The sequence below is a fragment of the Phascolarctos cinereus genome, unplaced genomic scaffold (genome assembly GCF_003287225.1).
Source record: "Phascolarctos cinereus isolate Bilbo 61053 unplaced genomic scaffold, phaCin_HiC Scaffold_726;HRSCAF=1367, whole genome shotgun sequence".
NCBI lineage: Eukaryota > Metazoa > Chordata > Mammalia > Diprotodontia > Phascolarctidae > Phascolarctos > Phascolarctos cinereus.
The window spans coordinates 51656545-51681142 of record NW_027556098.1 but is presented as its reverse complement, the minus strand read 5'-3'; the positions used below and the strand labels follow the sequence as shown (position 1 = coordinate 51681142).

At 36.6% G+C, this 24598-nt stretch overlaps 1 protein-coding gene and 1 long non-coding RNA gene across 2 annotated transcripts in view; both read left to right on the top strand.

The window, feature by feature from the left end:
• The window catches only part of CLIC6 (chloride intracellular channel 6), an 80496-nt gene extending 76937 nt beyond the window's left edge, over positions 1 to 3559 (top strand). Inside the window, exon 6 of the mRNA XM_020995887.2 lies at positions 1462 to 3559. Within this exon, the coding sequence (XP_020851546.1) occupies positions 1462 to 1623 (162 nt within the window). The 3' untranslated portion in view covers positions 1624 to 3559. The remainder of the gene's footprint in view (positions 1 to 1461) is intronic.
• Positions 3560 to 13415: 9856 nt separating this feature from the next.
• The window catches only part of LOC110214913 (uncharacterized), a 53460-nt gene continuing 42277 nt past the window's right edge, over positions 13416 to 24598 (top strand). Inside the window, exon 1 of the long non-coding RNA XR_002326388.1 lies at positions 13416 to 13529. This is a non-coding gene — a long non-coding RNA (uncharacterized LOC110214913). The remainder of the gene's footprint in view (positions 13530 to 24598) is intronic.

Sequence of the window (24598 nt, the reverse complement as noted above, 5' to 3'; positions counted from 1 at the left end):
GTGGTGTAGAGAATTCAGGAGCCCCTGGGGTAGCAGAGGAGAAAAACATGAGTTCGAATTCTTGCCTTCAAATCACTTATGCTGACCCCACTTCTTCCTTTGACCATTGGTGTGGCCTGATCTTAACCCAACTCATCACAAAAACATTTTAAATTTTAGTGAAAAAGAATGATGACTTCAAATTAAGTTAAGATCATTTATGGCATTGGGAGCAACTGAAGCAGTTATTAGTACATTTAACAGTTCCTTGTTTAGGGACCTTTTGTTTTCCCTTTTCCTACTTTCTCTGATTCTTCTGTTTCCAATGATTAACACACACACACACACACACACACACACACACACACACACACGATGATGTCTTTTATGCACACAAGCCATTGTTGGTAATATGTAATAGCACCATATACACCATTCATGTTTTTTTTGTCATTTAAAATTAAACACATTTATTGAATACTTTTTAATCTCTGCCAAAAAGCCAGTCCAATGTTATTGAGGTGCATAGATAAGAAAAAGGGAGACAAGCATTACAACTACATGAGGTGATGTTCTTAACATTTACCAGTATTCAGTTGCTATAAATCCCGCCAAATTTATTGCCAAAGCAGGGTGTCCACAAAATTTCAAACATGCTAATCACCCACCTGGAATGCTTCTGAAAGAAAATCTAAACAAGAAGGACAACAATAATAGCTAACATTACATAGCACTTTAAGGTCTGAAAAGCACTTTCCATATTTTGTTTCATTTGATCTTCACAGTTCTGAAGAGCACACTATTATTATAATTTCAAAGGACTCAGGAACTGATTAAAGACATTAAATGAGGAAAGGGGTAGCTCTTCCTGACAGGTATAAATCATGTGGACAATAACTTTCTGTGGAGTATAGATTCTCTGACTCCTTGAATAGTAGAATATCCTTTAAAATACTTTCACCTTCCATCTTTAATTTAATTACTTTTAAATAAATTTCACGGAATTAGGTGGTGCAAATGATTTTTCACTTTTTGCAAACACCATTAATTTCTTGATTGACACCAATTCTATAAGTTCTCATAAGTTCTCATTAATTTCCTTGGATGGTAAATTCTTCAAAACCAGAGCTTTACAAGATGTCTGCTTTGGAACTTTCCATTGGCCCTGGACTTCAATGACTTCTATTTACTCTTTAGCATTCCTGCTGATTCTTTATCATTAAGAAGGCTACACTAACATTCATATGTTCTATGCTGATCTCAGTAATGAGTTTCATCAGGACTACAAAATAACATTGTTTTTTGAGCCCCAAACTGGTCTTTTTCATTTCCTAAATGCAGCTCTGTGGAGATTTTTTGTTTTGGTTTGATAACCTCAGGAACTGGGAAAGAAGATAAAGCTGTCCTTTTCAGAACTGCCTAATAGGGTTGCTTATCTTACTGGGGTTTTCCCTTTTCTGATTATTCTCTCCTTGTTTTCAGATTGTGGCTAAGAAATACAGGAATTTTGAGTTTCCCTCTGAAATGACTGGCCTATGGAGATATTTAAACAATGCCTACACTAGAGATGAGTTCACAAATACCTGCCCTGCTGACCAGGAGATTGAGTATGCATATTCTGATGTTGCAAAAAGAATGAAGTGATGCCATTGATCTCTGCTGGTTTTCTTCAGAGATGGAATCAGATCAAATGGTGTACAAAAAGAAAATGTTCTCCTATTTTGTTTTAAGTTTTGCCAATGGCCAATCTTTTTTTAAAAAAAACCAAGCTGGTAGTATGATCTGCTCAATGCCAAATAACATGCATGCATTCTATTTGTACACATGTCTCTATAGGCCAAATATCTACTGATGTGAAATACACACCCCTGTCCAACTCATTGTTAATAACAGGTTATAATCTTTGGTTTAGGGTTGCATATTTTAGTGGTTTCACTTTCAAAGCAAGACATGTTATGGTAAAAATTGTTGCTTGATTTTTTTTTTATTGTTCGTTTTTCTCTCTCAGACATCTTTTAGCTGTCATGATCTTATATCTTGATTCCTCACAACTGAAATATCAGTTTAAATGAAAGGAACAGCTGAAGGTTACATTTGCCAAACCCCTTGACGATAGTCCGTGGAAGAACTAAAAAAAGTTATTCATGGAATTTTAGAGCTCAAAGGGACCTTACAGATTACTTAGTCTGACTCCATCATTTTACAGGGAAGGAAAACTAAGACCCACAGAATGTAAGTGATTTGTTCAATGCCAAACAACTCACTCATATCATATTAGTAATTAGAAGCCAAGGCTTCCAGTTCTGCTTTGTGCTATATTAGGCTGTTCCTCTACCGTACCACATTGTCTCCCAACTCAGAGAAGGTATTAAAGGGTTGAAGAATGGCTCAAGCACTGAAAGGAGGAGTGAAAACAAATAGATCTTGTATATACAAACTCACTCCTTACCTTAGTGGATTTCTTTCCTCTCTTGCTTCACCATCCACAAAAGCATTAAGACTTAATCTTTGATTAAATTTGGGAGAAATTTTATGGAAGACAAAGGGGTCAGATATGGAATTTTAATAGTAGCTCTTTCCCTCCCCCCCTTTATTCTCAGGGATAGAGTTCTCAGTTTTTCAAGAATTGACTGTTCAGGGTATGAATTATTTAGGCATTCTCCTCTTAAAGTATTTAGTCACTTCCCTATCTCTTTGTACCTTCACTAGAGCTTAGACAGCTCAGTTTGACTACTTTCAGCAGTTTGGGGAAAATGGAAAATATTGACTGAAAAGAGGGCTTCTAGTTTTGTTGACACCATATCTGCACCCAGTCATCGAAAGCTACCTGTATTATTGGAAGGTATTGGAAGGACTTTTGGAAGTAGAGACACAGCTTCTAACCAGTGACATAGGAGATTCTTTATGTAATGAGAGTTGACAGAACACAGAATCATAAAATATTAGAAAAGACTTCAGTGAATCTCTATTCTGACCCCCTCATCTTACAAAGGTGGGGGGAGAAACAAAAAAAGATAGTCACAGCCAAAGTATAAATTGCTGCCTACTGGGATGTGTGTCTGTCTCATCATATAAAGTAACTATATGGTTGACTTAAATGTTTATTTTCCATTTATATATCCTGCATATATGTCATAGAATTCACAAAGGCTATAGTGAAACATATATTACAGATATAGATGCCCAAAGCAAAAACCTGGTTTCAAAGGAACAAAATACTTATCAAGTGGAAACTACTATGCTTTCTTTATTCATTGGAATATTGCTAGTTGAGAGAAAGGTCTTGTTCTTTAACCATGAACCTCTGGAACCCCAGTGCCTGCTTCATGTTGCAATTGTCAATGGTATCAACGAGGACAAAATGTGAACTTCTTACTCTACCTTCTCCTCTTTTTAGGAATTACTTTAACCTAAATTTTATGATACAACCTTTTAGGTAGTATAGAAGGAGTTAGTATACAAATGTTGCAGAAGTAATGTCAAGATCTATGCATACAAGCAGAACATCAATGTACTCTTCATGTGCCTTAAAATTAAATTGATTGTAAAACATCATAAATTAAACTAATCTTTGTACTGACTTCCTTCAGTGATTTTTTTCTTTATTTTTTTACTCTCCACTTATCTCTAAAGAAATACAATGAAGAAAATTAGGTGTGTTTTAAGGGAATGGAGGCAAACAGAGGCCTTCTGCTCCATTCATATGAAGTATTAATCATAAAAACTATTTAAAGCTGAACAGATGACTTAAGAAATAAATCAGGCTTATTATGATTCTTAGAATAGGGGCCAGGAAGTCCTGTAGCTCTTTCCCAGTTCAAATGAAAACAATTAATACCCGCTTCCTCTCCTCTTTTCCAATAGAGTTTTCACGAGCTTGTACCTAATTAAAATTTGCACTCAAAAGGCCAACATTTTTAAGGAATGGACCTCCCAAGGAAGTTCTTCTAATATAAAATATTTATTACATTATGATCTTATGTAAAATATCTTTGTTTCTTTTAGATCTCTTACACACAGGGAAAATGTGGTCAAATAGTTGTTCAATTAATTTCCCTTTTGAGGATGATATATTGAAAGGTCTTCAGATGTTGTAGGCTTTCACACGTGGACTCTCAGTTACCAAAGTTATCCATTCATTTTGAAGTTTAAATATTACTTATTCTGAACACAGTACTTCCAAAAACAGGCTGGAAAAGAACACAAGCAAATAATGAGGTTATGCTTTTTAAATATCTTCTTGTCAGACCGAGAGTGATGTAAAATCACAGAATTTTAGATTTAGAAATGAATTTAGAAATCCAGTCCAACAGTTCCCAACAAGCTGGTTGTGACTTCCAAATCTGACTTATTCTATCTCTAAACTGTTGGCAGCTTTCACTTCCCTTTGTGTTTTGGGGGATTCCCAGTTGGGAGGGAAGCACTAATTGGTAGGCCCTACCCTGATTGACAACTTTCATTCTCAGTCACCTTCTCCTGTCAGTATCTCATGCCCATCTGTGTCACTTGCCTTAAACAACAATACTTAGGCAAATCAAAAGTAGAATATAATCAAGAAAGAGGCTGGGAAATCTTGGCATCATCTAGCTTCTTCATGAAGAGACTGAGATGTCAGGGGTATGTGTGCCCCACTTAAGCAAATCTGATATAAAAACCTGAACTTGTAAAGCATGTTAGTTTTTAATTTATGCTACAAAACAATTTTGTTCCCACCCTTCTTCCCATCCCATCCTCATCCAGCCCCGTTTTCATTTTTCAAGTAATAAATATATCTCCTAGAACCATAGGACAGCAGAAACGCTGTCAGTTTTTTTTCCCCATTGACCTCTTGCTGATACAGCTTTGATGAGGTCTGGCCCCCAGGCCTATCAACATAAGACAAGTACCTTATAAAACCTCTTACCTTTCACACTATCAGCCTCTGTATGTTGTGACTGAAGTTACAACATTTTCCCTTCCATCTCCCTAAGCTTACTAACCTTTTGAATCCTCTCTGAAGTCAAGATTTCTTTTTTTTTTTAAACTAAGTTGGCTGTAGTAGAAGTGGAACTAGTCCTGGGATGTGAAATAGGGATAATCTATTCATCCTGGAGTTGAATTTCTCTGATACAAGAGAGGGCTTTGAGTTCAATTTCTTCCTCACAGGGTTGCTTTATCCAAATCTACTATTTGTAGTTTACTGAAATGGTTCCAGCTTGAGAGAGGAGGGATATTAGTAAACTAATATCACATTTATTGCACCTACAAAGTTATTTTCTGGAATATGCTATTGGTTATTAATACTAAAAATAACATTTGATAATAGAAGGGGAGTTTACAAACACACAGAATGTGGAACCATTTTCCTAGAGTGGAAAAGCAACAAAAATACTTCATCTTATGGACTCTCTTGACCAAGATCACTAAGCAGTTCCTATTGTAACTAATTCAGTCAAGAAATACTCTAACAATCCATTAAACACCCACCTATGTAGATGAGCTAACTTAATTGATTTAAGTAGAATTTGTAGAGGGAAAACTTCTGTCATCTTGTATATAAAAACTGACATACTATGGAAATATTTTCCATAAGAAGCTGAAGAAAGGAGATGAAAGTATTGTCTTTGAGGCCACACAGCTAACCATCAGCATAGCTTAATCCAGAAGGCTTCCAAACCACCATTATAACCACTAGATGGTGCCCCATGCCATCAATTCACATGAGATGGCACATACCATACACGGCTTGGAATGTGGACAGTTAGAGGTGACTGAGTATATTTGTTTTCTTGGCTACCCGAGGCCTGTGCAGTGTTAGAACAGTGCAGAAATAATAGGAAGCTATGTACTTAGTCTCAAAGCAAATTTAGTCCTTTCTTCAGCATGTGACTGACTCATACTGAATTAATGATACCTCAAAACTTCCAGATCTTTTTTAGATGAACTAACCATACTCCCTCCATCTTATAGCTGAAAAACTAATATTTTATGGAAAAAAACAAAAAACTGTAGTTAGGAAGATGAGGATTCAAGTCCTGTCTCAGATATTTATTGGCTGTGTGAGGATAAACTAATTATTTATTCTCTCTGAGCTCCAGAGAGTTGCAAAATGGATATGTTAATATCTATATTATATTCCTCATAGGGTTGTTCTGAAACTTAAATCAGATAATATATGTAAGCAATTTGAAAGCCTAAGCAATACATAAATATAAAAAAATTAAGTTGATTTTGGGGAGTGTAAGACTTATTTTCTTATTAAATTTCATCTTATTAGAGATGGCTCAATTTTCTACCTAGCCCATCAATAATAGTGTTAATAACTAGCACTTAAATAACATTTTAAGGTTTTCAAATGCTTCACAAATATTCTCTGAAATGATACTCATAATAACCCTAAGGGATAGGTATTATTATTATTATTTCTATTTTATAGGCAAGGAAACTTAAGACAGTGATTAAATTGTTTGCCTAGGGTCACACAGCTAGTAAGGATCTGAGACGGGATTTGAGTTTGGGTCTTCCAGATTCCAAGTCCAGTTCTTCATCCACTAACCCACCTAGCCACCTTTAGAGATCCTGACCAGCTATCTCCTTTAATTTTGGGTCATCTTTCAATTTGATATCACCTATGCCTTTATCAAAATCAGCTGATAAAAATATTAAATAGCACAGAGTCAAGGACAGATACCTAGAAACTGTGGGTGACATTTTTTGAGTCTGGCCCTTCAACCAAGTCCATATTAACTCTGATCTTGTCTAGCAAGATGATGAAGTAGATGGAGCATGGCACAGTTCTGATCATGTAGCCCAGGGCAAATCACCCACCAACCACTGTCTACCTCAGTATCTTCATCTTTAAAATGGGAATAATGGGAATAATAAGAACACCTACTAACCAGGATTATTGTAAGGATAAAATAAGATAATATTTTAAAGTGTTTTATAAACCTTGAAGTGCTACTTAAAGGCTAGTTACTATTATCATCTCCATTTTTTGTTTTAACTTTTAAAATCTAAGCTTATCAGAAAATTCCATATGTACTTATATTGATTTCTTAATCCCTTGCTCTAGATCACAAAGTAGTATCCCTCACTTCTCCCAAAGAAAGTCTCTCAGAGTCAAAGCATCAATTTGAGCTGCCTCAGAAGGTGTGAATTGCCTTAAAACATGGTTCTGGGGGAGGGAGGCAGTGGTATAGTGGCATTTTGAGGATTATCCACTTCCTCTCCCTACCTACACTCCTGTGGCATAGATGGTGACACTAGACTGCCTAACCAATGTCCTCCTTGTCTGTCATTTAGGGTGAATTGGTAGCTGACTAACGTGATAAAGAATGAGGTTAATGATAAAGGAATTACGCTTACTTGGTCTGGCATCCTCATGACTGAATTGTTTACTGCTAAGTCAGGCAAATTGATAGGGCAGTCAATTCAACCTGGCTATTAGGACCATTGCAATAATCAGAGAATGACAACAACGTGCAGTGATCTGAAGGTTGGCTAGTTTGATATAAGATCTAGTTGTTTGGGGCTTCTTGATGACCAAATTATAAAATACATGTGGCAACTGAATCTTTTGCTTATCAGGCAGGCTGAAAAAAAAATGAATTGGTCATATTTTCAGAGGTACCATATAGACATAGTCCATGTACCATATTGACATAGTCCATGGATTTTATTATTTCACCAAACCAGTCCCAGCCCTCAAGACAAAGCCTTGCAAAGGGTAGGTGCATAAGAAATCTTTGTATAATAGAAGAGAATAGAAGATGAGAATTTAATAGGATCTTACCTCTTTTCTGTCTTTTTTTTGGATTCTGGAGTGATGTCTTTCTGAAAGTCTGCCATAATAATGGAAAGACATCTGGATCTCCCTTTCCAAACTGGATGAAGGCTTCTTGGTGGAAATGGGGATCTGAGTTAACATTGTCCATATCTTCCCGCTCAAAGGACATCAAGAATAATAGTCAAGATATAGAGAAAGAGACAGGCCTTAAGTTTTCCCAAAAGTGGTCATTGAAAGCTGCCTGGGGAAAAGGAATTTTAGAAGAAACACTGTGGCCTGTTCTAAGAGCAGTACCATTTATTCTGGAACCTTTCCATCTTATGAGAACCCCATCTCTCTCTGTCCAACTAACTTTCTTGGTTTAATAGTAGCTTATTGTCTCTAGAGGTGTGGGTCTGTATTGGGGCAGGACTAGGAAGGTACAGAGCTATACCCAAAGTTCTATCCCTACTTTCCATTGTTTCTAGTCCAGATCCCCTCCTGGATGCATCTGACTATTAGCTACATGGATTGGGGAAAAGAGGTAGAGGGTCATGACCTTGTCCCCTTTGGTCATGTTGAATGCCATAATTACTTAAGAATGAAAGCAGTTGTTTTACCACTTAAGCCTTCTTTCTCAACATCTTGGAATAAACTAAAATAAAAAGGAAAGCAAACCATTTTAAATAAGTTACTTTTTTTTGTACATTTAGGGTCTTTGGTAGAAAACTATGACAAGATTAAAGTTTGGCAGTCAATGTTGCAAAGACTTCCTCTTCATTGTTGTGAGAATAATGGCTAGGAGGGAGTAGGGGAATATAGAAAGAAGACTAGTACTCCAAAGGGGTAGTGGTTCATAATGTCCATTCTGAATCAGCTCAACTATTTGAATGTTAAGTTTCTGTTTCTCTGACTCACTGCTCTCTAATGGGAGGAGTCTAAGTGAAGTTATGGCATTACTCAAGGGTAACTTGTTTTCTTCTGTCATGGATTCTTGGCTCTATTTTGGCTACTGGGTTAGGGTCAAGTAGAAGAAAACTTTATTAACAGACTACCATATACTGAATACTCTGATAGAATCTGTGGAAGTACAAAAGTAATGGAAAACATGGTCCCTTGATCTGAAAGAGCTTACAGTCCAATTATGAGGACACAACAAAGAGACAAGAAAAGAGATGCATCAGTGACATAAGAATATGTCCAATGAAAACTTTTTTTTAAATGTATGGAATATGACTTTAAGGAATTACAACAAAATCCCATTCTGATATCACATTGATATCAAGGTCCCAGGTGGTGACCCTGAAAGATGTGCAAATAAAACACAAACTCTGGCAGGTCCTATCAAAAGAAAGAAAGGGCTTCAAAACAGAAATCCAGTGACAGACTATGTCTGTTGTCTGGGAAGCATCAGGGAGTGCTAAGAGCAGGGAAACTCCTCAGCAGAGTGGCTTCAAGGTGATGACTTTCAGTCTGGAAATATGGTCTCTGCCTGCTACCTTGGCGGTAAGAGATCCCTCCCACACCAAGGATATCCCTGACCCTTGAAAAAGTGAAGTAAGTCCCTGAGTGCTAAGGACAGTGATGGGACTATGAAGGATAAAAGAAGATAAAGTGAATGAATAAAAAGTTACAAATGCTTACTAAGTTGCAAGCATTCTGCTAAGCACTGAGGATGCAAATGCAAAAGCAAAGATAGCCCTTGCCCCTTCATCACTCCAAGGAACTTAAATTTCATTGGGGTGGGGGGTGTAATTCAGAAAGAGAAGAAGTGCCCAGGAGGGTTTTTATTTTTGAAAGCTACAGGAATTAATGGAGCCACAGGGGAGTAAATTAACATACTCTTTCCAGTAGGAGTGTCAGTAATGGTTGAAGTTATGGTTCTAGGACCAGAAGGTGGGAGATGGCATAGAAGGTATAAATATGATGGCAAAGTAGCTGGCAAAAAGATAGTGAGGGAATTAAGTGAGGCATGGCTGGAGCAACTGGCTTACTTTAGTTGGTGCTCATCAAACAGGACCCTTGGGAACTCTGGGGTGGGAGCCACAGGTATTACTTCAGTGACTCCTTTCTTACCACTGGGTCTTTGCCTGGTAGCCTATGGTGGTAATTTGCCCCTTTTTATACTTTTCTGGGAGGGAGGGAAGGGAAAAAGGAAAAGCTAAAGTTTCTAGAAATTCTGTACAACAGTTTGGCCAATGTGAGGGATTTGTCTAATCGCTTTAGGTCAACCACCTAATCTAGTCAAAACCTGGATATGTTTCTTTGTCACCAATCTGGTACTCAATTTCTTATCCCTAAAGTGAAAGATTTGGATTAGGTGATTTTTGAGACTCTTTTTAGCTCTACCATTTTGTGAGTTTAAGCCTGGAGGCCAATAGTTAGACCCATCAGGAGAGCAGAACTGTTTAGCACACTGGGCAGTTTGACTCAAAATTCAGGCCATAATGAACACCTGAACTTTTAGGCCTCTGAATCCTGACATCACCATTCACTAGCTGTGTTACTATGGGCAAGTCACTTCCCTTTTCCCTTTTTTCTCTTTTTCCTCATGTGAAAAATGGGGATAACTACCTTACGGTATTGTTGAGAGCAAATGCTCTGGAAATCTTAAAACACTGTAGAAATGGAAGATGTTTTACCTTCTTATGAAGAGTTATAATCCTTTAGGCCCAATTCAAAGTTCAAGACATTTCTTAAGAAAGCTATCACTAGAATCTTCAAAAGGGTTCAGGATGCTAAAAAATTTGAACTAAGATGTTAATAGTTGATTATTTTCTAACTATTGCTCTCTGCCAGGTACCACTGACATGTTATAAATAAATAGTGATCCTTTCTGAAAGTCCTTCTAATCAACTACATAGCTGTCTTCTGGGCTCATAGTATCATAAATTTATTTTTATTTATTTAAACAATTTTAAAAAAATTTTATTTATTTGGTTTTAGTTTTCAACATTCACTTTTATAAGATTTTGAGTTTAAAACTTTCTCACCCTCCTTCCCCTCTCTCTCCCAAAGATGGCACACAATCTGATATGAGCTATACATGTACAATCATATTAAACATATTTCCACATTAGCCATGTTGTAAAGAAGAATTGGAATAAAAGAAAAAACCATGAGAAAAAAAAAACAAAGAAAGAGCGAGAGAGAGAGAGAGAGAGAGAGAGAGAGAGAGAGAGAGAGAGAGAGAGAGAGAGAGAGAGAGAAAGAATATAGTATGCTTCGATCTGCATTCAGACTCCATAGTTCTTTCTCTGGATGTGGATAGCATTTTCTGTCTTAAGTCTTTTGGAACTGTCTTAGTTCACTGCATTGCTGAGAAGAGCTGAGTCTATGAACATTGTTCATTGCATAATGTTGCTGTTACTGTGTACAATGTTCTCCTGGTTCTGCTCATTTCACTTAGGATCAGTTTGTGTAAGTCTTTCCAGGTTTTTCTGAAATCTGTCTGCTCATCATTTCTTATGGAACAATAATATTCCATTACATTAATATACCACAATTTGTTCAGCCCTTCCCCAATTGATGGGCATCCTCTTAATTTCCAATTCTTGGTCACCACAAAAAGAGCTGGTTTAAATATTTATGTACATATGGACCCTTTTCCCACTTTTATGATCTTTTTTGGGAGTATGATAAATTTAGACCTGCAAGAGAACTTAAAAGACATCTGATCCACACACATTTTCCTCCCCATTTTATAGATAAGAAAAATAAGGTCCAGGTAGCATTGGGCCTGGAGTCAGGAAGACTAGAGTTAAAATCCAGCCTCAGACACACACTATCCATGTGATCTTGGGCAAATCACTTAACCACTATCTGCCTTACTTTCCTCATCATGTAATTGGAGATAATAACACTTGTCTCCCAAGGTTAAAATGAGGTTATGAGGTTAAAATGAGGTAATATTTGTTAGGCTCTATGCAACTTTTAAAGCATTTTCTCAATGGTAGTTAATATTATTCATTTTTATTTTCAATTTTTATTTTCAACAACTTGCCCAAGAGAACATAAGGAATAAATGGCATGGCTAGGATTTGATCACAGGTCTCTCCAAAACTGGCTTTCTTTCTACTGCACTATGTGGCAGAATTAATTTAAACAAATGTTCATTGAAGCCCAGCTATGTGCAAGTGGTTGTATAAGATGATACAAAGATAGTCATGAACAATTCTCACCTTTAAGTTCATAGTCTACTGGAGGAGATATAACCTGCATGCAGGTACTTTGAGATGAGAGAGAGCACTAACAGCTAGAGGAGGTAGTTCCTGAACTAAGCCCCAAAGGAAGATGAGGATTTACAGAAATGCAAAAGCTAAAAATTGTAAAGGCCCTTAGCAGCCCTCTAGTGTATCCTGCAGATGAAAGGAATCCCTCCTATTACTAAGTGTTCTTGACCGTTTGAAGACCTTTGAAGAGGTGGAACCCACTGTCTCTTGAAGTAGCTCAGTCCACTTTTAGACAGTTCTAATTATTAGAAAGTTTTCCTTGACATCAAGCCTCAATTTACTTCTTTTCAAGTTCTATCCATTTTTCCTCATTCTGCCCTCTGAGACTAAATAGAATAAGTTAAATCTCTCCTTCAGTGTCCTTCCAATACTTGAAGACAGGAAACATGGCCTTTCCCTGAGCCTTCTCCAGAATAAACCTTCCCAATTACTTTTTTTCTTTTTTTCTTTTCTTTTCTTTTCTTTTTTTTAAATTTTTTTTCCCATATGTTTTTGAGTTGAAAATTTTTTCTCCCTTTTTCTCCCCCCCACCCTCCCCAAGACGGTGCACAATCTGACATAGACTTTACATTTACGTACCCATTAAACATATTTTCACATTAGTGAAGTTGTAAGTAAAAATTAAAACCAATAGGAGGAACCATCAGAAAGATGAAACAAAATTCAACTTAAGGTAAAATTAAGTGAGAGCGATTCGACTTCCATAGTTCTTTCTTTGGATGTGGACAGCATTTTCCATCCCGAGGCCTCTGGAGATGTCTTAGATCCTCGTAATGCTGAGAAGGGTTCAGTTTAACATTCTTGGTCATTGCATAACGTGGCTGCTATTGTATACAAAGTCCTCTGGGTTCCCAATTACTTTAACAGATTTTAAAAGGCATATAAAGATGAGGAAGGAGTGCAGGTTGGAAGGGTAGAGTAGAAGGGAAGAACAGCCTGTATAAAGAAACAGAGGTGAGAGATGAAATGTCAAGTTTGATGAATAGAAAGAAGTCCATAATTTGGGCTAGAATATACAGTATGCATACTGTAGGGAATAATACAAATATGAATATGGCCTGAAAGTCTTCTAGGTTCAAATTGATTGTTGAGAATCAATCAATATTTATTAAGGACCTACTATACTATGCTAAGCACTGAGGATATACAGAAAAAATTAAACAGTCTTTCCCCTCAAGGATCTTACATTCTAAACAGAAAAAGTAGATCCAGAAGGGAAAGGATCTAGAGACAGAATTAGAACATATAATAATAAAAAATCAAATTTATGGCCTCCTTTGAGATTTAGGAAGTTCTTTCTTCTCTATGAAATCATCCAAAAGTGTAGGAGTTAGTAATGATGCCTCTGAACTTCCGCATGTGTGTACTTTCTTCCCTCCAGTCCAAATGAATCCACAGTTCCTGTAACCTAAGGTCAGATAAGGTGACATCTCCAAATTTTCTAGGTGATGTGTGACTGTGTCAGAATGCCTGCTGCACCCAGTCCTGGCAGGTCTCTTCAAGGTGCTTTTGCTAATAATATTCCGACTTGGATATTCATGGGGCTAGAAGAGAGGGCGTTGCCATGAAAGGTACTTGATTTAATTCCCATGTTCAACTGACAAAGCAGAAGTTTGTTGACCTTAAAGTACTGGCACTAAACCTAGCTATTTACTCAGTCTTTTGCCAAAGGGTGGGAAGGGAGGGTGGAGCAGAAGGAATTCTTTTGCTGTTGGTCAATGAGGTGCTTTGTTATGATTTTACTTCATGTGGTACAGGTGTCCAAGTGTCTCATGAAATAGCTAGATTTTTTTTTCTCCTGAAGACTAAAAGCAAATTACGAAAATCAAGGATGAAAACAATGATCTTACTTTTCTTTTTCTTGACTATAGGGAAAGTTTACTTTAGAGAAAATAAAGGACCAGAGAGCTATTACTCAGTACTTATCAAAACAAACCTAAAAAGTACAAACCAAGGAAAGCCTTATAACCTATTCATTTCAAATTTCTTTCCGTGTCACCCAGGAATGTTTTTTTTTATCTTGGTGTAGTTCTGATTATTTCTTTTTTTGGTTGGAGATATTTCTGCCTTCCCCAGGTAGAATGGTCTTTTGGGTGAAGCTTAAATGGGTTTGCTGATTTTTACCTACATTAAAAACCCATTTAGGAGACATACAGTCTTGTATTTTACCCATAGGGTAAATATATGCAATAACTCCTTTAGCCATGTGAAGGTTCTGTCTACTTAGGAAAACCTCAATGAAAAACTGATGCAAATATTTGTTTGGTTGTCTTCACTGACTGAAGGAGCTTGGAGAAGCCAATGTGGGATAATAGAAAGTGCACTGACCTAAGAATTAGTAAATCTGAATTCTAATACCAGTTCTGCTGCTACCTAACTTGCAATTTTGGGCAACTTTAACCTTTTTGGGCTTCAATTTCCTCATCTGCAAAATGAGTGGCTTGGCCTAGATGACCTCTAAGGGTCTCTACTAGCTCAAAAATCCAAACTATGAGCTACGTAATTTTTTTAAACTTCACTTTTGTGTGTACTTAGCTAAGGACTAAAATTCCAGCTTTTCTAATTAAGCAAGATTGTAAGTTTCTCCAGGGCAAGCTGCATGAGTGAATGGTTGTATGGATAGATGAATGTTAAGGTCATTTTCTAAGGTTCAGATATTTTCCATGATGTCTGAGATACTACGTTCTTTTTAAAAAGTTATATTCACACCATTTTAAAGTCATATAACATTTCCCTTGAAGTTTTGTATTTTGAAAACTGTTCAGCAAAAAGTTAAAAAAAAGTCAATTATGATGATGCTTTCTCTACTACACATAACATGATATAAACAGATTTTCATATGAGAAATCAAATCAAATCCTTCAAATTACATCCATTGTCCATTTCCCCCTAGAAGTGATTGCTTTTTTTCTCATTAAAAACAAAGCTAGAAAATTTTCCCTGGGATTATGGACCACTCTGTCAAACTTATCTCTGAGAGGAATCATACTTCCATGTGAGAAGAGGTATCACATGTTAACAGAAAACATGCGCATTGCTTTTAATTGTAAGAGAGAATGCTTCGAAAGGAGAAATCATCAAAGTTTGTAAAACCATTATCTCATTCAATCCTTCCAACATCCCTGTTAGGGAGGCAGTCATAGAGGTATAATCCCCAGAGATTCCCAAACCCTGAGTGGTTAAGTGATTTATTTGCTCAAGGCACATAGCTCTCAAGTTGTTCTAGGATTTAGAGGGACCTTGCACAAGACCTTAGAAATCATATAGTCCAACTTTATCACTGTATAGAAGTAAAAATTGAGGACTAGAAAAATCGAATTATTTACCCAAGAGTCACAGGATCTCAGGTAGCAAAATCAGGATTTGAATTCAGATCTTCCCACTCCAAATCCATGCTCTTTCTGCTACAGTGAAATGAAGTGTAGCTCATTGCTAGAACCAAGCTCTTCTCACTCCACTTCCCATTCTTCTTTCTCTAATTTCACACTGCCACTAAAATTATAGTGACACAACACCTTAGCAGCATAAACATTGAAGTCTTTTTATCCCTTTCTGAAGTGTGGACTATTATAGAGAGATCCAAAGAACATTTCACCTTGTAGCCTATGGGACAACCTACCCTTGCGCAAGATGGAAATGTGGCAAAAGTGTCTTGTCACTTCAGAGACTGGCCTAGTATCACAAAGAGTTTCCTCAGTCTTCCTCATGGAGGACATCCAATCCTGGCCCTGTCCAACTCTGTGTAACCAGTAAAAAACATTTGGACTGAGAGAGCAGAGCAGTTTAAGGTATGGAGCTAAATGTTATGGTAATACATAATATCAGTAGAATCATCGTCATTCTTAGCTTCCCAACACTTACTATCAATATATACCATCCTGAGGATCACTGTGATACTCTAAGTGTGTTAGACATATAAACATACAAACACACATGTACACATACATACATGTATTTTGGACCTTAACCTTTCCATTAAGATAATGGAGGAGAAGTTGATGGTGAATGAGGAAAGGAGTCGTGTTTAAAGTGGGTGGGAACACCAGAGTTACCTAACATTTGTACTTTTAATCAATGGACCTTAGAAAAGAACAGGACATCTTTTGTTTGACTAAAAATAAATATACAGAACAAAAGCCATAGGGATTTAATTAATAATGCAATCAATAGGAGGGCCTGTATTCAATTATTTTTGTAACTCTTCAAAAATGATTGTTGTGGAGAAACTGACTGGCAGACATTATTTTAAACATGTCCAGAATCATTGGAAGAAAGGGAAAGGTGATATCCTGTGGGTTAAATATCTCAAACAGTAGACCCACAAAATTCATTATTTCAAATAGGAGAGTGAACTGCAAAAAGATAATTTCTCACCATTGACAAAAAATAGGCCATTTGGACAAATGCTTATAGAATTTGTTTAGTTTACATTATAATACTAGGTTTTCTTTTGAAAAAAAAACAATATTGGGTTTTGGGGCTATTAAATAGCTGGGAGATATACTTTAAAATGGGTATCTTCCTGTTTCCACCTTTCAAAATCCTTGTCAACCTAGCCCACTCAAATGTCACCTCCTCCAGGAAGTCTTCCTTGATTCTTCAGTTGTAACCTTTCTTCCCTCAGTTTTCACAAAGAGTTCTGCTTGCATCTATCTTATGCATTTGTCTCGTATTGTTTTGTACTATAGTAATTTGAGAATGTGCAAGCTTTGTAAGGGTGATGGACTGGTGTTTTATTTAATCTTTGTACTTTCCCTACTAACACAGAACTTTTTAAAGAGGTCAATAATGAAAAATAATTTCATTTTAGAGAATGACCTGAGGCATAGAGAAGTTATGTGGCTTTAAGGTCACAAAGCTAGTATCAGAGATGGGATTTGAACTCAGGTCTTCCTAACTCCAGGTTCAACACTTTTCCCACTATACCATGCTACCTCGCTTTGCACATTGTAAGGACTTATGGAGCTATGTGTCACAGTAGATAGAGTGCTGAACTTGAAGCTAGGAAGATTTGAGTTCAAATCTTACCTTAGAAACTCACCTGGGCAAGTTATTTAACCTCTGCCTCAGTTTCCTTATTGGTAAAAAGGGGATAATGATACCTACCATTCAGTGTTGTTGCAAACATAAAATTAGATAATATTTATGAAGCACTTTGCCTATCTTAAAGCACTATGAAAGGCTAGCTATTATATGAATGGCAAGTATTATTTGTTGAATAAATTAGTGAATGACTAAATTTTATAGAATTTTCAGAAAGTTGCAGAACTATCTCATCATACTTCTAACTTGCTTTTACTTTTCCCTCACCTGCATGTGGATACAAATGACTTACAGCAATGTAGTATTTCTGTTTACAATTCTGTTTAGAATTTTCCCTCTCCCTTCTGTTCCAAAGTCCTCTCCAGTGGATTGTCGGTACCTGGGTACTAATCTGAGTCCTGGCACTAACTGATTTTGGGATCTTTACTCACTTAATGAGACTTTCCTAGTCTGTAGTAGTTGAAGACTGAGAGCTGACCTAGACAGGATTGTTATAGTAGAAAGAATGATGGATTTGAAGTCAAAGGATCTGAATTGAAACCTTGGATTTGTTACATATTGCTCATGTGACCTCAGAGGACATCTTACACAACTTTTTTGGACTGCAGTTTCATTATCTACAATACACACCTGCACACATGCACAACAAAGGAATTAGACTTCTAGTCATCATCACAGCAGTGCTTTTGAGTTTCCAAAGCACTTTGCATGTTATTTCATTACAGCTTCAATTACATTACAACCTACCTTGTCAGGTAGGTTCTGCATAACAAACAGGAATTATCCATTTTGTAAGTAATTTTCTTTTTATAAATAAATTAAATGCATTAATATTCAAAATTGTAAGTGGTCATAGATGATTTTGAGGATCTCTTTCAGTGCAAAATCCTGTGAATTTGAAGCTTAAAGTTTATAAAGCATTGTCTACTTAAGGTAGTATAAATATTATTATTTCTATTTGACAGAAAAAGAAATTAAGGATCAGATAGTTTGAGTGACTTAACTAATGTCAAATAGCTAGTAAATGGCAGAACCAGGACCCAGGTCTTTGTTTGACTTGAAGACCATTTTTTCCATGATACAATTCCATTCCCTCCACCCCAATAAAATATTTGTAGCAGCAAAAGAATAAAAACTTGTTGTTCAGTTGTTTCAGGCATGTCCGACTCTTTGTAACCTCATTTGGCATTTTCTTGGCAAAGATACTGGAGTGATTTGCCACTTCCTTCTCCAGCTCATTTTTCAGATGAGAAAACTGAAGCAAATAGGGTTAAGTGACTTGCCCAGGGTCACACAGTTAGTTAATGTGTGAGGCAAGATTTTAACTCAGAAAACTGAGTCTTCCTGACTCCAGGCCTGGCACTCTACCCACTGTGCTACCTAGTTGCCGTAAACAACAAAAGAAAATGTGATCCAAAGGATTATTTTAAAAGAAAAGTGCTACATGTATATCCATAGTACTAGGTTTTGAATCCTTCCCTTATCCATAGATCTGACAGGAAATTTTTGTTCCTCTAACATGTTAATAATGTTGTGGCACAGTCAATAGAGCCTGGAGTCAGGAATACCTGAGTTCAAATCTGGACTCAGATAATTAACAGATGTTTGATTCTGAGCAAATCACTTATCCTCTGTCTTACTTTCCTCAGCTGTAAAAATGGGGATTATAATGGCACCTATCTCACAGTATTTTTGTGAGGATCAAATCAGATAATATTAGCACTTAGCACAATGCCTGGCATATAATAGGTACAATATAAATTAGTATTATGTGACTTTATATCTAAGTCAAGCATTCATTTGGAGTTTATTTTGATAGAAGGGGTGAGGTGCTGGTCTAAATCTAATTTCCTCCAACTAAGGGATAGAGAGGACTGCAGAAGATTAAATAGATAATTCTGATTATATAAAACTTAAAAGCTTTTATATAAACCAATCAAATACATTTAAGATTAAAAGGGATACAATTAACTGGGGAAACATATTTGAAGCAAGTTTTTTTTTAAATAAAGGTCAGTTTCCAATATACATAAAGAACTGATTCAAAAATTTAAGAATAAGAGCCTTCCCAAATTGATAAATGATGTAAAGATGTTGAGTTTTCAAAGGAAGAAACCAAGGATCTATATAGCCACATTAAAAAAAAACCATGAAAGGCACTAATAATTGGAGAAATTAATGTAATTTTAATATTCAATTTGATTCAATCACCTATCAGATTAACAGAGATAACATCAAAAATGACAAATATTGGAAGGTATTGGTAAAACAGACACATTGATATACTATTTGTGGAGCTTTGAATATGTCCAACCATTTGGGAAAGCAATTTGGAATTGTGCACAGTTACTTTAACCTGCCTAAACCACTTCTAGTTCTATACACAAAGGAAATTTTTTTAAAAAAGTGATGAAAGTCCTATATATGCATGAATATTTAAAAAGCAGCTCTTCTGTGCTGGCAAAAACAAAAAACAAATAAACAAACAAATAAGCCCTGGAAACTATGGGGATAATCATCAAATGGGAAATGGATGAATAAATTTTGGTACATGAATATAATGGAATACTCATGCTGTAAGAAAAGAAGAAAAAGATAATTCCAAGGATACATGGAAAGACTTGTACGAGCTGGTGCAGAATGAACTGAGCAGAATGGGAACAATTTATACCATAACATTCTTATTATAAAAACAAACAATTTTGAGAGATAAGAACTTTAATCAATTAAATAATTAATCAGAGTTTCAGAGGACTGAAAAAAAAAGAATGATGTCCACCTCATGGTAGAGAGATACTGAATAAGAAATTCATTTTTGGATACAACTAATACGGGAATATGTTTTGCTTAAGTGCACTTATACACATATACAAATATATAAGGATCCTCTTCTTTATTTCTCTTTCTCTCTCCCATTCTTTTTTCTTTCTTTCCTCCTTCTTTCCTTCCTTCTTTCCTTCCTTCCTTCCTTCCTTCCTTCCTTCCTTCCTTCCTTCCTTCCTTCCTTCCTTCCTTCCTTCCTCTTCTTTCTCTCTCTCTCTTTCTTTCTTTCCTCCTTTCTTTCTTTCCTCCTTTCTTTCTTTCTTTCTTTCTTTCTTTCTTTCTTTCTTTCTCTCTCTTTCTTTCTTTCTTTCTTTCCTCCTTTCTTTCTTTCTTTCTTTCTTTCTTTCTTTCTTTCTTTCTTTCTCTCTCTTTCTTTCTTTCTTTCTTTCTTTCCTCCTTTCTTTCTTTCTTTCTTTCTTTCTTTCTTTCTTTCTTTCTTTCTTTCTTTCTTTCTTTCTTTCTTTCTTTCTTTCTTTCTTTCTTTCTTTCTTTCTTTCTCTGTCTCTCTTCCTATCTTTCTAGTGGATGGGAGGTGGGATAGAAAAAATAAATGCTTGATAATTTAAAAATAAGTAAAATAATAATTTTTAGGAAATGATCTAGGTTTCATCCCACTTCATCTCAGTTGGCCTCTCTCCCCAGAATCCTCTCAAATATTGTTACTGAAACTGAGTACCTGGGACATCCCCTCCACTTCAAGTATCATATCTGAAGCTGTAACAAACACTCAATGCACTGAATCATCTCTTCTAGAATGTACACTTCCTTCTACTTCATTTCCTCAGCCAGATTGTGAGCTACTGTTAAGATTGGGAAGAAAAATAAGGAACAGAAATCTTTAGAAAAATAAGAAATTACTCAAGATTTGGCTAGCCACCAACTTTCTAAATTACTTTAACTTAGATACTTTTTAAAGTTTCAAAGAAGAGTAAATAAAATGCCTCAGAAAGTCCTTTTTAGTTTGGAAAATGGCAAAACTACCTTTCAATTTGATTCAAAACACATATTGGGTGTGCGTAGTATAAAAGGCACTATACTAGGTGCTGGAGATACAAAGGTGAAAAAATATGGCATACACAAATAAGTATATTACAAGGTAGTAGGATATGTTGGGACAAAAAAGAAATCCAGACAAAGTTATCTTCAATCACCTCTCAGTTGCATAACTCAACCCCTGCTGTTCACACTTCAAAGGAATGCTTCATATTGATTTTACACTTATCACTCTAGGCTAAAAATAACAAATAATAATAGTGCATATTTACCTGGCACTTTATGGATGCAAAGCACTTTGTCTCTTTTTACAACTTCCCTGTGAGGTAAGTAGAGTGTTACTAATCCTATTTTACAAATGAGGAAACAGACTTAGAAAAGTTAATTTACTTAGGATCCTAGGATCATTAATTTAAAGCCAGAAGGAAACTTAAAAGTCATCTCGTCCTGACCCTTCATTTTGCAGATGAGGAAACTGAGGTACAGAAAGGAGAAATTACTTGCTCAAAGTAATATGGTTAGTAAACAGCAAAACCTAGCCTTAAATCAAGGTCTTCTAATCCCACTCACATGGCTTTGATCCAGTACTATTGTTGAGGCTTTTATTTCACTGTCTCTTACAGTTGGACCTGATTCAGCCTTATCACATGAAGTTCCAGTTCCATGTAAATTAATGTCTAATTTCTCAAGATAGATGATTATCAGTTAACATCTGGCATCCATAGTGGTTAGGTCCAGCCTTTTTGTATTCTCAAAGCTGTCTTCTGCAGACATTCCTTTGCTCATAGGTAGACTTACCCAATCAGAGACAGAGGGGTGTCTACTTTGCTGTTACGAAACCTTTAAGTAGGGATTTCACTCTACCAGTAAACTGCTTGGGCTCTTTGTGTACAAAGAGCATGAAATGGTACCAATGCTTCCCAGTTCATATCTCTCTTTCCTCGGTACCGCTCCCTTATGCATATCATCTCCTGCATTAGATTATAAATTCCATGAAGTCAAGGACTGTTTCATATTCATATTCCCTTTCATATTTGTACCTTAAGTGTTTAACAAAGTACTTGGCATATAGTAAAAACTAATAAATGATTTTTTTATTCTTTCATTTACAAGGGGATCTGGCACATGTACCCCTCTGAGAGTGTCTCCCCATGCAAAGAAGCTGGAGGAGCTTGCCTCTGGGAGTGTCATGGTGCCATATAATGGAAGTGCTTGAGAGAGATTGGAGGATATGTACATACTCTGTAACCAATTACAATCTGCTAACCACATGTTTAAGAGGAAGCTTTTCTATTGGCTCTGTTAGTGTAGACTGACCTGAGAGTGCCTTCAAAAAGGCACCAATGACCAGAATTTTGGCCACTCTGTGCAGCTGCACTCTTGCTGGATCTCTTTGACTCCTTCCTTGCCTGATAGTATCTGGTCAGTTAGTCAGTCAGTCAGTCAATTAACATTTATTATGTACCTGTTCTACGCCAGGCACTGTGCTGAGTACTAGAATGAGACATAATGGCATAAGGGAAGAGGTCTCAGCTCCCTTTCAAATTCATATAGCCTCATGAAAATAGGTTTTATTTCTTTGCCTGCCTTAACACTTGTTCTTTTCCTTTTTAGCTGAGAGAGATTAATCTGGAAATTCTGACCTTCTGAATTTTGAAAGGTCAAGAGAGTGAGCCTCTAAGAATTTGATTCCATGCAGAGTTTTGCAACCAACCTAACATCAATGCCTTGACAAGCATGGGCCTTCTGAAGTCTGACCTTCAGAACCCATCCAAGAGTAGCTGAGATAAGGACTCATTTATTATTCAGGCCTCATTTGGAAGTGAATCTGGTGAAACCAATGCTATGTAGAAAATATGCTAGCTTTGAGCCCACTCTCCCCAGAGACCAAGATAGGATAGGGAAGACTATGCCCCCAGGTGTTGGGCAACTTTTTGATACAGTTGTTCTTGGTTATCTTCAAAGTAAATATCACTTGGTAAAAGCTAATTGAGGTTAAGTGGTGTAATAGAACCAAGGTATTAATTCCTGGCACCAAACAGTGGCGCCAGCTGGGGCTCCCTGAGGGCATCACAGACACCTTACAAATTCTCAGGGTAGTCTAGAACCCTGAGGGATGGTGTAGGTTCCTCACTCTAGGAGAGTAAGGTCAGAAGACACATAGTAGTTAATTTATCCTCACGTAGGTGATGGGAGAAATACTCAGGATAATCTGACTACTGGAGGTTGGTGGGGATGGTGATACTGAATCACAGAGATGGCAGATCTAGTAATTCTCATTTCTTCTACTGCCCTTCCGAGATGCTATAGCAGCTTGAGTCTGTGTGTCAACAGGCATGAGGGTGACATAAAAGAGAATATTAGGCTAAGAGTCACAAGACCTGAGTTCTAGTCCCAACTCTGTCACTTATGAATGATAAGACATTGGGGAAGTCTTTTAACTTCATGGAGCCTCAGTTTCATTGGGAAAATTATTTGATGATTCCCTTTAGCTGCTCCAATATTCCTTGATTCACCTCAGAGTAAGGTGGCCTCCTTGGGAAGTGATTTAATTTTTTTAAATCTTAGACAAATAAATAATCATATTCATCCATGAAGATCAGTTACAGCATTCACATGCACATCAAGGAAAGGAAATAGATGGCTCATTTGGGAGTCAACTTAAATTTTTTTTCAAACTTAGACTAATGAACAGGAGGGTGCTTTACAGTGATTAATTCACCAACTGGATCAAATTCTTTTATCCAATATTTGTTGAGCAAATTTTAACGTGTCAGTATTATGCTAGACCAATGAGATAATATTTTTAAAGCATTTAGCGTAGTGCCTGGCACATAGCAGGTGCTTAATAAGTACTTGTTCCCTTCCCTCCTAGGTAATATAGGGAATAAAAAGAAGTACGAAATATAATGTATGCTTTTAAAGAATCTATCACCCAGGGTCTCTCTGGACATGAGCTGTTGTTCTTACAACTAGCTGTCCTGGAGAATTCCTTGTAAAACTCTAAGATATAATCCTCTCTATAAAGTATGCAACAAATGGCCATCCACCCTTTGTTGAAGAATTTCAGTGGCTGGCAGAGGTAATTCATAAACCAAGACAACCCATTTTACTTTTGAATAGTTCTAATTTTTAAGAAGTTTTCCCTTACATCCAACTTAAATTCACCTTTTTGCAATAAGTAGGGATGGGTAGGGGGATGTCTTATTGAGAATGACAGAAGACTATCTGAAGCAAGTATGGAAATTCAATAATTCTCAGCCTCTTTGAAGAAAAGATGAAGGGGTTTGAGGATTGTCTCTTCATTGTTCAGGCTTTTGGGTGTAGGAGTGGGGCAAAGTATTGCTTTTAAAATAGAATAAGGGATTCCATGTGAAAAATAGCAAAAAGAATCTGAAGAGATAGAATGACATTCTGACCCATATAAGGAGGCTGGAGAATAGAAGAATGTGGCACAAAGGGAAAAGGAATGTAGTAGAACCACTAAATAATAGGAAATTGGGGGTGGGGAGATGAAGTTCTTCTTAATGTGGAGAAAGTGTATCCTCTGAAATGGAAGCAACTATTTCTCCTCCAAATGATGATGATGTAGATCCAAAAGTGCTGTCAGGTGAAAGATCACCCCATAAGGGTGAGAGGAAAACCAGATGATTAGGAGTAGTTGGTCATTTCCTGCTTAGCAGTATTGAGGCAGCCATTTGTCAAATAGCTATCAGCAACAGAGAGGTCTGCTCTTTTCCTGGAGCACGTGTCCAGGATGTGCCAAAGAAATTCTCGATAC